The following is a 19983-nucleotide window of genomic DNA, read 5'->3' as shown; positions in this document are numbered from 1 at the left end:
CCCTCTGTGTCTGTTTTATTCACTAGCACCGTGAAATGAGGACAAACAAGCTTTTGTGTGTTACTAACACACCAATCTAACAAAATGTGTTTCAGTAATTATCATAAAATATACCGATTTTTCAATCAATATGGAGAATTCAGTTCATAAACATTTTTCAAAGAACACTGTATAAACCAAATAATGGTTTACATTCTGACATAAAAAAGAACTAAAAACTATGTAATGTTATCAGTGATCTTTCTAATTTGCCAGCCCTCACTACCCCCTCCCAAAGTCTCTAAATCTCTATCCATCTCATCATTACTTCTTTTCTTTCCCTCTCAGAGGATGTCCTTCCCAAAGATCAGCTATTATAGTTATACTCTTACATGCCACAAATAAGGCCTTCCTTTCCAGGCATATTTCTCAATGTGTCTTCACTGGGACAAAGTGTCCTCTTTAAGACGGTGGCTGCTGGAACCAGTCAATCCAAGTATAAATCCTGACTCAGCTGGCACTGTTACCAGCTATGTGACCTTGGATAAATTAATTAAGCTTTCATCGCCTTAGTTTCTTCATCTTCAAAATGGGTATAATAATAATGCCTACTTAATAGGTTTGCTGTTAGAATGAAATGAGTTCATATATTTAAAGAACTTAGAAGATTACCTGCCACCTAATAAGTGCCCAATAAATGTTCAAATTTTTCTCACTGCACTTGTTGGCCATGGAGCAGAAGATGAATAAAGAGCATCAGAAGAGTGATAAACATGTGTAATATTTGTTAAAGGGAAAGGGAAAAGAAGCTGATCAGGTATAAATAAGAAGTGACCAGCAGTACTGAGTCCAGTTAATGTCAGTGATTGCTCTTTTGGGAATTCCACTTCTAGGTATAAGCCTAAGAGAATGAAAACACATGTCCACACAAAAACCTATCCACAAATGTTCATAGCACCGTTATTCATCACAGCCCAAAAGTGGAAACAACTCAAATGTCCATCAACTGATGAGAGGATAAATAAATGTAGTTTATCCACGCAATGGAAATTCCATAATAAAAAGGTATGAAGTTTTTATTATTATTTTATTATGAAATTCCATAATAAAAAGGTATGAAGTACTGATTCATGCTACAATATGGATGAATCTCGAAAACATGCTCAGTGGAAGAAGCCAGTCACAAAGGACCATGCATAGTATGATTCCATTTTTATGAAGTGTTGAGGATAACCAAGTCTATATAGACAGAAGGCAATTAGTAGCTGCCTAGGGCTGGGACAGGGAAGGTTGGGATTATTGAGGGGGGAGGGTAAATGGCACAGGATTTCTTTTTGGAGTGTTGAAAATGTTCTGAAATCAATTGTGGTGATGATTGCATAATTCTGTGACTATTCTAAAAAACGTTTAATTAGATGCTTTAAATGGGTGAATTTCGTGGTACATGAATTAAATCGCAACAAAGTTGTTGAAGATTTAAAAAAAAAAAGCAGCAAGAAACCAGAATACAATGGCCTCAACATTCACTGCACTGCCCACATGGTAGGTTTTATACTTTAGTTCTTTTAGTTCCTCCCTTTTCTATATTAGAACTGATTTCTTGAGACTTTTACTCACATTTTCCTAAATAATTTCATGCTTAATTATTGAGATTGCTGTCTTATTTCATCATTTTCCCCTATGGTCATTGATAGTTGATCAATTTAAGAAGATATTTGTTCTGATTACCTAATTCCCTGAATGTCAAGGATACTTTTGAGTCTAAGTGTCTTGTATCTGTTGTGACTTTAAGGCAAAGAAAAGAGTAGAGTACTAATTAGATGATATTAATTTGAGAAACTCCTTGCTTTAAAAGAGAACTTTTCAAAAGACTTAGTGCTCAAGCCTTTGTAAAAGGATACCTGCTCCAACGGTGGGACTAGGACCTGCCTTCTATAAGGTGAAAAAAGGCTAAGTGTGCTCCCCATTTGGTAAGGCCATTTACTTTCTGGAGCACCTATCGCTTTTACCAAATCATAACCTGTTCCCTGAACCTTTGATTAGTCATGTGTACATACAGAACTGATTTCAGGGCTTGTGGACGAGTCTTGCACAACATCATCAAAGGTTTATTACCTCTAGGGACTGAGAACACTTACAATTTGCAGGAAGAGATTTCTGAGTTCTCTTTAAAACAAAATAAATAGGCGTTAATGATTAACTCATAATCTTTAACAATTTTTTAAAATAAGTCTTCGTATACTGTATTCTCACTCATTTCTCTCTCTCACATACACACAGACACACACACGCGCGCGTGCGCGCACGAGCATGCAATTTGTTTCAAGGTTTGAGCAAAATAGGTATAGGTAGGTCTCCTTGGATACATACTGAAAACATCACTGGAGTAGTGGCATTTTGACTTTATAATCACCAAACACGTGAGAACTGAATATATCCACATTCTTCTATACCCACTGATAAAGAATTAAATGGTTCACTTTTTAGAAAAGTGTTCACAGACTTTAAAAAAAAATCAATTTCGATGTAATTCTGTATCAATGCTTTTCCAATAAGTTATGAAGCCATTACTTTTAAAGGGGTTGCAGTTGTACAGGAAGAAATAAAATGACCTAGTACATGCTACAGGAACTTATAAGTAAATGTTATACCTGAGAGTCTATTTTGAAACATACGTCTAAGTAAATACCGACACTATTAAGCAATAGGAAATTTTTGCATTTCTGACTTAAAGGATGGTAATTCTATTGCCAAGTTAAGAATGAATACTCTAAAAACTAAAGAATTCTTCATAAAACCCATCTTAGTTTTTCTACTATTTAAGGAATTAACAGAGCCAGAGACTCTATTTCTCTGGGAAAAAAAAAAAGTTATTTATGAATTCTCTTTGGATCTATTTTTAAGGAATTTGGTTATGAGCCTGGGGAGTATCTTCTCAGGAAATACTCATGATGGAAAAACTTGGTACGATGGTTCCATCCAAATAGACTTTTTTTAATTACTTAATTTGCTAATAAAAATTATAATAAACCAAAACAAATAAATTAAACCACAACTTGCTTTTAGTCAAATTCTTTCTCAAAAGACATTGAGGGGCCTCTGTTTAAAAAGCAATGATAGTATCTCATAGGCATTTTCTCCCTTCCAAAGTTTGTGTAATATCAATTCACCAAATGAAATAAATTCTGAAAAGTATATTCCGCTGTTTACATATTTTCCATTTTAGCATGTTAATCTTATTTTAAAAAATGACACTATTTATTTGGTGTAAATTGGGGAATCATTCTCCCCTTCCCTCATGTCTGGTGTCACCTGCCCTGTTACTTAGTGGTAAGTGCTGAATATATGTTGAGTTTAAAGGAGATACTTTGTAAACTGACACTCTTCCAGAGGTGATGGCAATCAGACTTGCTACCTGATTTCCCACAACTGAACAATGAATGACTTCAGGCTCTAAGGACACATGCTAGTATTATTTTCAGGCCTGCCAAATAAATAGTTAGAAATAGTTAAAGTCTTTAAAAGATAGTGCCCATCATAATTATCCAAATGTCCTTGCATCCTTTACACACACCAGCTTTGGTATTGGGAGCTTCTCTCCTGCTAACAGTTCGGTCACTTCAAAACTAAGACTATTCTTACTTTCCATTAAAAGAATATTTCATTAATGAGTACGGTCAACTGCATTGGTGGCAATGACTGAGAATTTTTTGCAGGATCAGTAGCCAGATTCAGGAAGGCAAGCTTTCCTCAAGCATCTCTAAGGGAAGTCCATGTCAATAGTTCTAAAAAGATGTGGGCCAGTTGCTTGAAATCATTAGCAAAATTTTGAGGAGGAGAGAGAGGAAGGGAGTGCATTAGAAACCTATGGTGGAAAGAAAATTCCTGGAAGCTTGGAACAAAATGAATCGAAGTAAGAAGTAAAAGATACAAGTTAAAGAAATAATAGGGCTTCCCTGGTGGCGCAGTGGTTGAGAGTCCGCCTGTCGATGCAGGGGACGTGGGTTCTTGCCCTGGTCCGGGAAGATCCCACATGCCGCGGAGCGGCTGGGCCCGTGAGCCATGGCCGCTGAGCCTGCGCGTCCGGAGCCTGTGCTCCGCAACGGGAGAGGCCACAGCAGTGAGAGGCCCGCGTACCGCAAAAAAAAAAAAAAAAAATAATAATAATAATTCAAAACAAGATAAGTTTTTTAAAATGCTAGTTACATAGCAAATGAATAGGACTTTCTCCAGTAGTTATAAGGATGTCAGGAAGAGGGAAGAGGAGACTCAGGTCCTGGGCAGAGAGCAGACGGTGCTTTACTTGTTGCTATGTAGGAAGTTAAATGCTTAGGGAGGCACATTCCATCTTTCAGGTCAGCAGGGTACCATTTAGTACATTACTTCTGAAGTACCCTGGTGACCTGAATGAATTAAGGCAGCTTCCAAAGGTGCTTAACTTGCAAACACTGAGAGCTCAGGCACTCGAAGTGATAAATATTCTATGAGTCCTTTACTATTTAATATACCAAACACCCCAAAATGCCAGCAAAAGGAAAGTTTCTTTAAAGGGAAAGAATTCTGTTGTGATAGGAAAGAGTCAGGTAAGAGTTTGAACCAGCAGTCTCTCCTTCGGGCTTGGAGATGCCCACAAGAGGTGTAAGTTCATCACGCCAGTTGACTGCAATCGTGGGTGCAAACCCTACCAGCCAGCTCTTATGTTACATTGCATCTGCAGTGTCTTTAAGGGAATCTGTAACTCGAAGGGATAAAGGTGGGCTCCAAAATAACTAACCCTGGACAAAACGGTCATTTGCCTCTGAGGCCCCCAGCCCTTCTCTTCCTTTTGCACTCCCTGCTCTCTCTGTTCTCAAGTATTACAACAAAACGTTTTCATTAGCAAAGCTTTATACTGTAGGTGAAGGCTTGGGTTGAAAAGAGACCAGAGTGAGAACCCCAGCACGTGCTCTTACTATCTGTGAGGACTTGAACAAGGAGTTTTGCTCTGAATCTCAGTTTCCTCATATGTCTTAATGGGAAAAACAACCTATAACTGTTGGGAAAAGTAAATGAGATAATGCACATAAAATGCTTTAACTTACGATTGTTGTTCAAAAAGTTGTGCCATTGATAAATGGATAAGTCAAGTATCAATACAGTTTCACTGACAACAGACTGGCATCAGAAGAAGGGATAGTTTTGGTGAGATTCTTTCCAATAGCTTGTAAATCATACAAAGACAGTCAATTACCAACTCTAGCTATAAATGAGGCTCTTCTCGACACAAGACACATAATCATGGACTGAAAATCAGTATGTGAAACTTTTAAAGCTTTCCTCCCAAACTCGAATTAAGCAATACAGTTGGACTTATCAATAGCTCATTTCTTTCCATCCTCAGCACTGCATTCCACTAATTTTTATCAGCAGATATCCAGGGACAAAGAATTCTTCAACCCTAACCGTCCTCCACACTACTCCCTACAAATTGAGTAATCAGAAAATATAACCCTAACATTTATCCCTTAAGCAACAAGGAGAGAGAAGTGTATATTCTATGCTTCCTAATATTTCCAATGAAAGAAAGTATTTAGGAAAATCTGTATCAATAAAATATTGAGAATATGGTCTCAATACACATTTATATTTACATATACATATTTAATATATGTACGTATTATAGTCAAAGCTGCAGAAGTACTTTCCCTTTAGGAAACCTAGAGTGTTAATAAAATATTATAAAACCGAGCGAAATGAAATGTCGCCACATGTAAGTGTTATTTGTGATAATACAGAACTGTCATTACAATAATTTACCTTTAAGCAGAATTCTCGACAGTACTGCAGACTGAAGTTAGAAAGATCTTCCAAGACTCAAACTTCCAAGACTCAAACTAAAGTAGCATCCTGGTTCTACAAGGGAATTGACTGAAGTTATAATCTGACACATTTTGCATTTTTTTTTTTTTTTTTTTTTTTTTTGGTGGTACACGGGCCTGTCACTGCTGTGGTCTCTCCCGTTGCAGAGCACAGGCTCCGGACGCGCAGGCTCAGCGGCCATGGCTCACGGGCCCAGCCGCTCCGCGGCATGTGGGATCTTCCCAGACCGGGGCACGAACTCGCGTCCCCTGCATCGACAGGTGGACTCTCAACCACTGCGCCACCAGGGAAGCCCCATTTTGCATTCTTTAGTAAGTGGTTCTCTTCTTCATTTTCTAGGCAATGCATCAGTGGCACCATCCTCATATTTAAAGAACAACATAAATGGTCCAAGAAATAGAAAAGCTCTATCCTGCGCTGTAATTCCCACCATAACCTTTGTCTGAAACTGACTAACAAAGTTGTACACTGCAAGAGAGCAATGAGTCAGCCAAGATATACAAGTGACATTGTTCTACATCTACTGATGACCCAAGAAAGGAGTCACACTCAGCCTTTTGACCAACCATTGTTGAAAAAAAGCATGGAAGTTTTCAAGGGCTAGTATATGGATTCAACCCTTAATTTGATTAATGTCCCTGCCACATTGGAAGAACAGAGTGAGTTAGGAAGCATCACCTTAGAGAAGATGGTTTGTATCCTTCCTCATTAATGGGACACAACCTCCATAAACAGAGACATTTAAAAACCTGGCCCAGAGGAAGTGCTTAATGAACGTTTCTGTATTTATTAGAAGTAGAACTTGGGATGTCATTTGGGCATTCTGCAAACAGAACGTCAATCACCATACTCCTCCTAGGTTACAGAATCTTCCTAACGGGTTCTTGGGGGCTGAGCCCCCATCGTTGTTCCTCTTTTGAATAATCATATCATCATAAGCTCTCCCGCAATACACTGATAATTTGGGGGGAAGAAGTGCCTTTGAAGGCTTGAATTATCTGAATAATGAACAAATCTCCACGTCTAATTGAACTCAGCCTAAGCAGAGGCTCAGACTCCAAGCGAACTTGGTAAAGCATTTCCAGTAGATCGCAGGCCGGCCAGATGTTCTGGAAGCAGAACCGTGGTCATTATGCACATGCCAGCTCCCCCCACCCACCCCCCGCCGGGCCAAGACCCTTTCGGCAGCGCAAGGCCTGCTTAACATATGACTCTGGCCGCCTTACCGCGTGGCGTCCTAGGACCCATCTGAACATTTCAGCGATTTTAAACGAGCTCCACTGACAGGGATGGTTACGTGGAAGCCAAAGAAACAGACAGGGAGAGCACGTTCATTATGAGATATAACACCTTTGTCTGCATTCCCTAAATGACCTCAGGTTGGGGGACACATAGGGATTTATTAATTTGGGTTAAATCATACCTACACTTCACATGAGACAGAATGAGCACAAGTTATACAAAAACAGTAACATAAATCCCAAAGTCTGAGTTGACATGGTCCTGGAGTGAAATGAATGGTAGTGCCAGAGTTTTTACTGCTTCTCTGAAGTGGACGGTTGGGTGTGATGTGTGTGTGTGTGGGGTGTGTGTGTGTGTGTGTGTGTGTGTGTGTGCGTGCGTGTGTGTATCCGGAAGAAGGGAAATGCAGGAAGCTCTTAGGGTGGGGTACCGCCCTATCACAACCCCATCCCTGATGTAACCACCGTCCCCCCTCACACATTAGAAATTCCTCCAGGTCAAGCGGTTCCTTTAAAACCAAATGCACCTTGGGAAAGATCTGAAAGTCATTTACACCTTTGGATGCACTACTCTGCTTTTATGAAAAAGGCTTCTTTCCTCCTTAATGAAAGGAATGCTCATTTTCTTTGGGGAATTAGATAGGTAATCTCACAACACGGAGTACTTCCATGAAGAGAAGTTCTAGATGAGAAAACAGTAAGGATTTCAGCAAAAGAGAGAAGAGAATAACGGCGTGTGCCTGGTGTGTGGGGAGATGGTAGCACTAGTTAAGGAAAGACGTGTCAGAAATAAAATAAGAGGATTCCAATGACACGCTTTGCTTTCTTTAAATTTCGTCTGGGTTTGTTAACAATTTCACACATTAAAAATCATTTTATCTATCCTGACATGGATGTAATAAGTTGTTAATACCTGGTCTAAAGTAATCCTTCTAGGGATTGGTATGTATCAATATATGTCTCTATATATGTGTATCTATCTATCTATTATGTATCCGGATAGACAGATATTTTTGGTCATTTCTTCCTAGTGGAATACGAACCGGGTTCTCAGCTCCTAATGTAGTATATATTTCTCGCCATGTGAATGCAGTGAGAATGCCCATATTTGTGCTGGAGTAGCCGTGTTCCAACACATGGCTGTGCTTCAGTAAATGTCAAGCTTAAAAACAGAAGTAGACATAGTAGTAGGGCTGGCCAATTACATTGTGATCTGAAAACACTAGTGATTTATTAGTTGCTATTAGCTAACCAGCTGACCTCTATTTGATCTGTATATTTATTAGTTATAAGTATTAGGCAAGCATGTATTTTTCTACTACAGAAACTGGTTTTCTCAACCTCTGCCTTGTCTTTTTATATGAGAATACAACAGAATAATTTGAGTTGTCATTACTTTTTTAAAAAATAAATCCTGCAACTGAAATTAAATTTCACACTGCATTTCAACCTTGAAAGGAACAGAAATCTGAAACTAACACAAAAAGTGCAAAATTTTCCATCTTCACGTTAATGTTTAGCAACAGAAAAAAAGAACTTTGGTTTATCTCTGAAAACAGCTTTCTTCATCTAAACAAATGACTAGAATAAGATTAAGAAAAACCTGTTTTGTTTTTTTAGATACACACACATATTCCAATTTCCTTTTGCACAATGACTTTTATGCATATGGGTACCACGCAATCTCCTAACCTCTTTTACCATCGCACTGGGACAATGACAGTTCAATAATTGAGATGGTACATATCGGGTATATTTGATTTTAAATTGCAAAGTTGGGCTCAGGCCTATTGAAATGAAAATGCTTGTAATTCTTTATTAATTCCAAACTGATTGGGTTATTATTTCCTACCAGTTAAAAAAAAAAAGAAAAAGCTGAAAAGGCAGGTGAAGCTAATTATTCCATTTTTTATTTCCTTGCCACATACTTTGCCCAGCGTGGTTTTTGCATTCTCTTCTGTGACCCTCCCCGGCACCTTGATTTTAGTTCTTAACCCGGATTCTTTCATCCATAACATGGATAATGAGAAAACTCCAAAAATATTTCTTGGGGGAATGTTACACTAAAAGTTACCTAGGACTAAATCCCACGTGTCGTCCTTTGCTCACCATGGAGACAAGAGATTCATTCACTGCCCTCAGACAATTTGAAATCTTTTTTTAATGAAAACAGCATTATGGAATTCAGACAGATGATTCTCCTTCACAACTAGCAGATGCAGGAAGAAAAAAAAAACTAGTATAATTAAACTTTTGACTTTGAACCAGCGAAGCTGTGAACACCTCACTTAAAAATACAATATAATATCATCGAAGCAGCTAAAGCACAGGTGTGGCAAGCTTATTGCATGCCCTGCACAGGATGGTGATCAACCAATCAGCTGGCCAGAAAAGTCTCGGTCATTCTAAGGCAAGAATAAGGTAAACTGTAAATCTGAAATATTACCAGAGTCTTACTTGTTCTTTCTCAGTTGGAACATGTAGTGCTAAGTGGTTTTCATTGAATCTTTTTACTGGACACTTTAGAAAAGGATTGAGATCATTTAAGGGGTAGACCAAATTGCAGTGCATTCTTTTTTTAATGAGGGTTGGAAGTAAAGGAGTTTCTTTAATATGTCTCAGTTCATGCATTAGTCCATTATTCATCTTACAAATATTTATTGAGGATTCATTATGTGAATATCAATCGACAGAAATTTGTAAAGGATGCAGAGGCTTGAAATTGGGAAAACATAATCAAATCTAATAAAGTGCTGAGCTGAGAACACTGTGTTGGCATTATATACAGATGCACGCACACATACACACACACACACTTTACCTTGCAACACTGATTGTAGCCATCTATGCATTCAATACTTATTAACCTCACTTTAAACACACTTTCAGACGTTAAAAGAGAAGATTAAGGTCAAGCTGCAGTTCCTTTTTTTTTTTTTTTTTTAAACTCTTTTGCGGTACGCGGGCCTCTCACTGCTGTGGCCTCTCCCGTTGCGGAGCACAGGCTCCGGACGCGCAGGCTCAGCGGCCATGGCTCACGCGCGCCCAGCCGCCCCGCGGCATGTGGTATCCTCCCAGACCCGGGCACGAACACGCGCCCCTGCATCGGCAGGCGGACTCTCAACCACTGCGCCACCAGGGAAGCCCTGCAGTTTCATTTTATCGTTTGAATTTCCTAGCCCAATTTTGCTTCATCTTTAAAATTTCCAGAGGAAAAGAGTATCAAAATTTAATAGCGCTTACTGCTTCAGAGAAGTTTGCCTGAAGAAAGGAGTAAGCTTTTCTTAACAATAACAAAATTCCTTTAAAAAAAAAAAATCCTAAGGTAAAGAATACTGCCAGAAAATGAACACAGCTTTGTTTGTTTTTGCAGTCATCGTTAGCAATAGACATAAAGGTATTCTTTTTCTGAGTCCATATGGAAAAATCATCAACACATTCTGCCCCTGGGTTCTTTGCCAAAATACCGTAACCCACAAGCCCTTCTACCTTAAACATGAAAGGAAAGGTGTTGTTCTGGTCAAATAAAGAAATAATTTTTACTAGCATACGTCTAATGTTAAAGCTGCCTAAATCCTGCCAAATACATTAAAACAACATCTGTAAAACAGATTTTCATTAAATTGATCAGGTTAAAGTTAAGCAGCTAGGCAGATGATGCTTTTAAGCTACCCCTTAACCTTTAACCTTTAACCTCCTTAAACTGGAATAAGGACACACACATCTTTGAGGTAATACTGCTTCAGGCTGACCATGCAAGTGGTAAGTGGCCTATTCAAATTGCCCCGACAGATCCCCACATTTGGAGTGTTATGAATCAATATGCTGTCAATGAGGAGAAGAGCTGTTTACTCCCAGCTCTGTATTTGTCTTTTAACTGCTACTTGTCACTTTCCCTTGAAGTCTGAATAATTCACGATGCAAAATGATGTAAATTAAACTCCTAATGAAAATGAATTTTATATAGGCGATTATTATCTAGTCATTAGCTCAGACACCATTTTAAGTCTAATTTTAATATTTTCGCCATATTACAAACCATCATTTTTTTCCAGGCCTAGGCCAATTTGTTAGGGTCTCATTTAAAAGCAATTAATGTTACTTATGGAGCAATTTTATTTTGCCGACACAAGCCGACCAAGCTTGCTAATATCCTCATTACTGCACTTGAAAATCCTCTGGATCTGACTCACTCAGTTCCTGTAAATCAGTTTAGAAACAGCATCCTCAACACATTGCTACTCCGGAGGAACTTTTCTAGTGACTTCTAGAAAGAATGAATGCTCCTTGAAGGCTAATGCAAAATAATATAGTTCAATTGCCCAATACCAAGTTTCAATGGCTCCAATATTTATCTCTTCCATCTTCCTTTAATTCAAGGTAAGTTTGTTCAAAGTGTGTTCTTATTTGTTTGTTGACCATTTTTAGACACCACACCACAAGGACACTTGGGTATTGAAGAGATAAGCAAATAAAGAAGATGGGGGAAAAGTCAATTTATATATGACATAACATTTTTAAGGTAAGAGTACATATAGCCTTTGGTTCTGGGATCTAAAGCTCTCTCTGCTTTAAGGCCCTCTCTATAAGCAAGTTCAATCTCATCTGGTTGCTACACTTTCAAAGACAACATCCAACTCTCTCTGAAAAGGAACTTCAAGGGTAACCCTGACACCTAGCAAACTGCTCTACAGACAGGGAGGGTAGTCAATCCATACTCATGGAATGAATGGATAAACTTAATACACACATACACATGTGTAAATAATCGTCAATTAGATTAAATAACCTTTCCTGAGAAAATAAACAGGAACGCTCTACCTTTCTTCAGCTTCCCACATGATATTAATAAAACAGAAAATTTTGTACATTTATATCTTCTATTCACAACATGTTAATTTAAAGTGTTAGAGGGGCTGTGTGAATACAAACACAGTTCATGAATATTCTACATAGCTCCCAGGGTCGAGATCTATTATTTATACAAACTTAATGTTTATTTTTTTTCTCCTAGGTGTTCTAAAAGTTTTAATAGTTCAGGTATCAGCAGAAGAAAAGTTGACAACTGAATGGCTGTCAACTGTTGCTGTAAAAGCTATGAATTATAATACAATTAATCCATTATATTACATTCGCAATACCATCAACTTAGAAGCTTTCCATCTTACGTCAGGGCCTGTACTCCCCTCAAACTCTATAACCCAAATCTAATGCTTTCATTATTGATCCACGGAGAGCCGATATTACAGGAACAACGTTACAAATTCTCACACCACGACTTTAGGTTTTCACGCTCAGTACATCAATGCAGGATTTGAACTTCAAGAAACAGTCCAAACAAATAGTGGCAGGCCAACCCAAATAAATAATTCTTGCCCCTGCTCGAGATAGCCACAATCTGCTCTTTTTGTGGTCTGTTTATAGTTCGAAAGAGCATTAGAAGAGCCATAGGTAGTATAGTCACTGGTTGCCTCCTGATAGTATAGTTATCACTGATTTCTAGTATAAATCAATAGATAACACTTGCAAAATGGATTTTGTAATCATATTTAGAGCTTGTTACGATGACTAATGGTTTGCAATATTTTCTGATTTTTTTTTTTTTTTTTTTTTTTGTGGTACACGGGCCTCTCACTGTCGTGGTCTCTCCCATTGCGGAGCACAGGCTCCGGACACGCCGGCTCGGCGGCCATGGCTCACGGGCCCAGCCACTCCATGGCATGTGGGATCTTCCCTGACCGGGGCGCGAACCCATGTCCCCTGCATCAGCAGGCGGACTCTCAACCACTGCGCCACCAGGGAAGCCCCTGTTTTCTGAATTTTAATATCCTCTGGACAAAAGAAGTTTTTAGAAGTTACCACGTTATTCATCATAGAAATGAATCTGTTACATTTGTACATGAACCAAGACAATCCAGCCAATCCAGTAAACAAACTGCAGAAAATAAATTAACCAGTAATTAGGGTTCAGAAAAAGTCAAGACAGGGTATGTAACAAATGATGTCCATCGCTTGCGTGTGTTCATTACATCCGTATATATATATATTTTTCCCCTGTAATATTAAAAGTCTAGTTGCCATTCAATGAACATTTTTACCTGAGCCACACCCACTGAGAGGGTTAAAAACTTTACTAGCTGGGAAAAGTCATGCAAAATAACAACAGAGTTAAGTAGGAGACTGACAACTGATGCTAAGGGAGCGCGTGTGTTTTTACTCAATACCAACAGGAGCTTGCAGGGAAAAAAACCCCCAAAAACCACACATTGTGTTTGGATCATCCTTGTTTGTCACCAAACAAAAGATGATGCACTCACAAGGCAGCGCTACTTTTGTCCTCTGCTCTCTGAAGCCATTAATACTTAGCTAAGAGGGTTGCTATGTTGTTTTTGATCAATCAATAAAAGAGGTTTAAGAGTATTATTTTATATACAGAAACACTCAGAAAAGTGATTTTATTTCAGGGCAACCAGTAGAGTGATCAATCCCACGGAGATACGTGTAAAAGGGACATATGGCAAATCCTTTAAATATATTTTCCGATTCCATCTACTTCAACAGGCTCTGCATTTAAGCAATGTGAAGCAGAAACTGTGGCTCTTGCCCTTCTATATTTTTTTTTTCCTCTCTTTTTTCCTTAACTTGCAGATTTGTGGTCCAAGCTCCAAAACAGTTAATTCCCTCCTCTACTCTGCGCCAACAGAAATGGATGACACTGCTTACCTTGTAGAGCTTCAGGGCTGCCTCGTGCCTGTGATTGGTGGTATGCAAGCGTAATTTATCCACGCTGTTGGTGTAGTAGTCACAGGCGTTACATTTTAGGTGAACAGGGTTGCCAATGGCAATGCACTTCAGCCTCCACTCATTGCTTTTGCCCCCTTCTTTAATGTGAGCCACCAGTTGATATTTCTGCATATGTTTATCAGTCTTGCAGTGGAGCTGGAAGTTGGCTTTGAGCTGAGTGTTGTAGTTACAGAGCTTGCACTGGTAGATATCTCCAATTACAGCCCTCCATTCCTCTTCTGGGAGGGAGCGCTCACTGCTCACATGCACGCTTAGGGCCTCCAGGCTGTCAGAGGTGAATTTGTTGCAAACAGCACACTGGAATAGCTTCAGCGCTGGGTCACTGATATAAGGTGACAGCTCTCCTGCAGTAAGGAGGGACAGGTCATCACCCATTAGCTGACCACTGGCAAGCCGGATTTCAGGCGGCAGCTCATTATTTACTACAGGAAAAAAAAAATTAAGAGGAAAAATAGAGACTGGAAAACACAGCGCACACAAAGGAATCTGTAAAATAAAGTCTTGACAAGGAATGTGCTTTCTCTAGAGCTTAAACTATAAAAAGCTATAATAGGATTGAATCAGGATCAATTACAATCATCCCTTTCAACTTCTAAATTCCCTCATCAGATAGCTTTAATTACTCCTACTGGGCATGATGTCATTCTGAAATTTGTATTTTCGAGCGCAGGAAAGTTGATCAATACCATAACAACACAGTCACGTGCTTGCAATTTAAGCACCTAGATAAACTTACATGAGCACTAATTGTTATTTCGCAATTCGTCTAAAAGCGTGATGAGATTTGGCTAATACTGTATGCGTGCCTTGCAATCTACCGCCAAATATCTGGGGTAAGGTAACGGTATTACTGTTCGTTTAATTATGTTCAATCACAGACCTTAAAATATTTTTCAAAAAATTTTCACGAAAAATAATGGCATCCCCTTTGGAAGCTCGGGTTTGATATTTGAGTGCATAATTGCCGAAATCGAAGCTATAAACCTAGTAAGGTATCGCTAACGATGACAGGCAATTAATGACAATTAGTATTTGTTCATCAACATGTTACAGGAAAACAAAGTTTGCCAACTCCTCTTCTGCTGTCCTTGCTCCCTTAACTCCTGCCTCTCTGAAGTTAATTCAGGTTTGAAGTGAAGCACAAATGGGGGGATTATCCAGCTTAAAGAGAAAGTCCCTTCTAGTAAACTGCCCCCCATTTGTTGGCACTCACCACTTTATCTGGGTGCATCACGCCAAATCAAAATGTGATGAGAAACTAACAGCAGTGCGGAAAAGCAGTAAATACTGACCAAGTCCCGGTGCCAGGGCGGCCGCTGTCGCCGGGTCCAGCTGGAATGGATTGATCATCAGCTGCGGGTCGCCGGGGTTTTCCAGCTTCATCCCGGTCAGGCCTATATTCTGGGCTAGGTAGTACTGATACAGCTCCGCCTCGGCCGGGGCGAGGCCCAGGTGCAGGTTATGCTGGATCTGCTTCATGTTCTGCTGCAGAAGCATCATGTTGTGCATGTGCTTTTCACTGGTCATGTGAATCCGCAGGTTCCGGGCCACGTTGGTTTCGTAATCGCACACCTCGCAGCGCCAGGTGGGTTTCTGCTTGGGTTTGGACGGAGAGGGGGTCCCGCAGCCGCCGAGGCTAGGGTTGGAGGCCGGGGCCGAGTGGCCGAACACCTGGTCGCCATTGCCATTTTGGAGATTCTGCACATTGTTCAGGTGCTTGTCCGACTGCATATGAATACTGAGGTTGCCTTTGGTAGTGGTAGAGTAGTTACAAACCTCACAGCGGAAGGGTTTATAGCCACACGTGTAACTCTCGCCCCGGGCGAGCCTGGGGTGAGGCTGTCCAGTCTTACAATAAACACAGGAGCCGCCCGGCTCGGGGTGTTTCTCCTTCATGTGGGCCTCCAGGGTCTGCTGATACTTGTAGTGCCAGTTACATTTGGGACATTTGAGGGTTTTGCATGAGTTCCTTGAGTGCATCATAGTCATATGACCCCCAAGAGACCTCGAGGACCCCAAAACCGTGTCGCACTTGGGACACTCGATGCCACTGCCCGGTGAGCCGTCCCCGCCGGGCCCCGGGGTGCTGGGGGCGCTCGGGGTGAAGCCGTGCTGGTGCAGAGCGGCCGCGCCGTCTTCGTCCCCCCGGGCCGTCTCACTTGCGTGAGCAGCCGTGGCACCGTCTTGGCTGGCACTCGCTTCCGCCAAGTCCTTGCCACTGATGCCGTAGCCGGTGGCGACACCGCCCCCGGCCCTGACGGCGGAGGCCTGCTTTTTCTTTTCTGGGTCGTCAGAAACAGTGGCCGAGGAGGACGAGGGGCCCTTTTCAATGAATTTTAGCACACTGGATGATAAAGGAGAAATGCTTTGGTTTAAGAGAGGGAAATCTTTGTTACCAATACTATCGGTGAGTTCACCTAATGCTTCCTCGTCGTCAAGTTCATTGGAGTAAGCATCCTCTTCGTCCTCATCTCCCGCCTCGGTGGGCTCGCTCTTGACCGGGCACCCCCCGTTAGGGTGCAAAGTGTTGCTCTCTTTTGGCCTTTCACAGTTGTTGTTCTCTTGGTCTTTGCTCTCTGACGTCTTGCTAGACTCAGACGATGAGTGGCTGAGGGAGACGGAGGTAATCGGGGTGTTCACTACTAAACTAGACAGCCCCCCCAGAGTGACTTCAGCCTTTGGCATTTGGGTGATCCCCAGCGGCTGCTCTGCTGAGCCGGGGGTGTTCGCGCTCCCCTTCAAGAAGGCAAAGTCAGCCGGCAAAGAGTCACCATTTTCAACATGAAAAGCGCTCCATAAACCGCGGAAGGTTGGGTCGGGTCCTATGAGGTTTGTAGTAGAAAAATGGGGATAAACAGAAGTGGATTTTTTTGGTTCCAGAAAGCTTATAAGAGGTTCTTTGTCTTTGCCGATCCCCTGTATTATGGCGGAGACGCATTTGTTACCGAGGAGCTTCTGTTCCTCCTCGTTAAGGGTCATCCGATGATCATGCACAGCATGGGTTACGAATGACCTGATATAACCGAAAGACAACTTGCACAAGAAACACATTAAAACAGGTTTCCTTTTCCCATCGCTAACACAACCATCGAATTTGGACAAGTCCACATTGTTGGGGACATCTTTGGACACACAGGAGTTTTTGGCTGAGCCATCACTGGTTAGATAGTCTTTCTCTCTCTTGTGTCGGAGATCATAGACACGGAAACTGTGCAACACAGGACCAACTCCTGCTAGTGCTGAGGTATTTGGGAAAGCCTGATCGGCCGTATATGGTTTCCCGAGGGATGAAGCGATATGAAAAGTGTTGATGATCTGTGGGTAGAACGACAGAGGTGCAGAAGCAGAATGATCACTCTTCTCTCCAGCCGACGCCAGGGAGTCCAGAAACATCGCTGTTGAAAAGAGTTTGCTATTTGCCCCAGTCTGTGCGTTCTGCCCACTTTCTTTGGAGTCCTCAATTATATAAGCTGACCCATCAGGCTGGTAAACGATCTCCCCGGTTAGATTTTCCACGTCACTGTCCTCTAACTCGCTGATCTCGCTCTCGTTGTCATCCTTCAGGGCCGGAAGGCGGGCATTCGGGCAGTGGTGTTCCATGTATTTCTGTAAACTGGGAAAAGAAGTAGCACATTCGTTGCACGGTATCTCCTTGGCTGAGGTAACCTGAGTGGCAGCTGCATTCTCGACGCTGAAACCCAGCAAGACTTCACTTTTGCGCTCATCGGTTTTCAGGTTGTCATCTGTGGAGCTGTTTTCCCTGTCAGGCTCCATCCCTGTAACTTTCTCTGGCACCTCATTATCAAGTTGTGCCGTTCCACATAGCTTTGATGTGCTCTGCCCATTTTCCTGCCTTGAGATAGGAGGGGAGTCACAGGTTTCCATGGCAATTGCTACATGGGGATCTCATTTCATCCAGCCTGTCAGGGACCTGGATAAAAAATAAGGTGAGAGGAGCCATTTTTATTAAATAATGACACAGCTCACTAATAGCCCATCACTAATTTACAGCTGCTGTAAACTCATACTATCTAAAAAGGTGAGGGGAAAAACTTAAAACCAGCATACCTATCTATCACAGACAGACTTTGTATAAATGTAGCAAAATAATGTAGATAGCTATCACAGGCATGCCTAGACATCCAAAGTGTTTTTGAAATCACTATGAGCATTCATCACAAATCTAAAATTCATATCAGTAAGCCGTATTTTTTTTTCATTCCTGTTTTCTGAAAACGGAGAGAACATACGTAAAAGCTTTAACACCCCCTTTAATAGAAATCTAAATGGCTTTCATAGATGATAGCAGGAAGAAAAGGACAACACAAATAACTTGTAATTTTTTAAATTTACCTTTTACTTTATCAGGCAGTGACTAGAAGGGGGGATGCGCGTGGGAGGGAGACCAACAATAGAGGAGCCTTAAAATGAGAAATATTACAGTCACAGGCAGCACGAACCAAACTCTTCTCTGGTTTTCATTTTGCCGGTAAATCAGCTTACTGCAAATCTTCCTTGTGCAAAAGCTCTCAGCAGGTATCTGGCTGGCTCTGATTAAGCACCAATCACAATTCTTCCCCACACTTCAGTCACCTCAATAGGCACCAGAACAGAAATTAATATTTACTGCAACCAGTCCTATCATCCTAGGGGACAAATCGTATTCACTTTTTTTTTTTTTTTTCCACTGCAATACGTAATGAACACCATTCCAAATACCATTTTGATGTTATCAATCCTGGTGAGTTGCCCATCTCTCAACCGCTGCCTCAATCAACATCTCCTTTGGCTTAACAAATCATACCCAGGCACTACTGATGAAAACACTTCAATCTTTTTTTTTTTTCAGCTTTCTCCAGGCAAGCATCTTAGGCCATAAACTCCCTTTGTTGAGAATAAGACGCACTCTACAAAGCCATATCAGTTTCTGGTAGCATGGCAAGATACCAGGGGAAAGTTGGGCATAAGTTGGTAATAATGCGTTCCCCTTCTGTGTGTGAATATGTATGTGTGTGCCCACTTGTGTGTGTACCTGCAAACCTCAGCTGCTGGAATAGCAGCTTAATTAGGGCTTAAGCTTCTCTGAGTCCCTGCAGGTCTCTCCATTTCCAGAATGATTCCACTATACACGAGAGCTGAGTGGTCTCAAACTTTAGTGCTTGTTTTCATTCTGTGACCCAGGCACCATCTTGATTTTATGAAACAGGTAACCCATCTTCTTTCAAATCTCCAAACAGAAGGGACTAAGAACTTCAAAGCAAAAAGCACTGTAATGTAAAAGTATCAACACTTTCTCGCACGCTGACAATTTCTGAAATAAGGAAGGTTGACGCGGCTATACTGCATTACGTGTTCTATTGGGGACCTGGCTATACTGCATTATGTATTATATTGGGGAGGATGGACATGCGATGACTCACCCTGGATGCCCCTCCCACCTCTACATTCTATTGTGTAGACTTCACAGTGGCAGAGAGCTAAGAAGAAAAACATAACTCTGGACTCATCAATATTACTAGGCATTTTAGAAATTCCTTTTCAAAAGTTCTTCTATAAGAAAGACATCTTTGAAGGTCACTGGCATATTAAGTATGAAGAATAACTTCTTCATACTCTCTTTACTGTAATCAAATTTCATCTTAGCTAAATCAGAGAGGAAGTCATCAGTTTCAAATACATCAAAAGATCTGCATAGATTGAAAATAAAATCAAAATTCGTTTTGGTATCTAAGATGGTTAAAATGACATTCTAATTGCTCACGAATCGAACATCACAAAGCTTAGTGTGTAATTTTAATCATTGAAGAGCTCCAGGTTAATTATCCTCACGGCATGCATGCAGCTTGTAAAACTCTCTGAAATAATCTGATAAACCCCCAAAAGCGTGAAAACCTAATAATTTTCTAATTAGTCCACAAACATTAATGTTTACCTTTGCATTTACCAAATCTGTACAAGGTATACATACTGAAGGCAGCCAAAATGTCTAAAATAGAATCCCTTGATGGACTAAAAGATATGAGGAAGACAGGAAGAAACTGGAGAGTTGGAGTGGAAGCAAGGTGGTAAATAATACTAAATTAATGATCCTAGATTAAAA

General features: G+C 40.8%; 1 protein-coding gene across 1 annotated transcript in view; it reads right to left on the bottom strand.

Moving 5' to 3' along the window:
• Positions 1–19983, bottom strand: part of ZFHX4 (zinc finger homeobox 4) — a 179603-nt gene that overhangs the window by 138886 nt on the left and 20734 nt on the right. Inside the window, 2 exon segments of the mRNA XM_059994793.1 lie at positions 13803–14305; positions 15176–17814. Coding sequence (XP_059850776.1) covers positions 13803–14305; positions 15176–17768 — 3096 coding nt within the window. The 5' untranslated portion in view covers positions 17769–17814.

Source organism: Delphinus delphis, chromosome 17, assembly GCF_949987515.2.
Source record: "Delphinus delphis chromosome 17, mDelDel1.2, whole genome shotgun sequence".
Classification (NCBI taxonomy): Eukaryota; Metazoa; Chordata; class Mammalia; order Artiodactyla; family Delphinidae; genus Delphinus; species Delphinus delphis.
The sequence above is the reverse complement of the archived record's forward strand: the minus strand, read 5'-3'. Positions and strand labels throughout refer to the sequence as shown.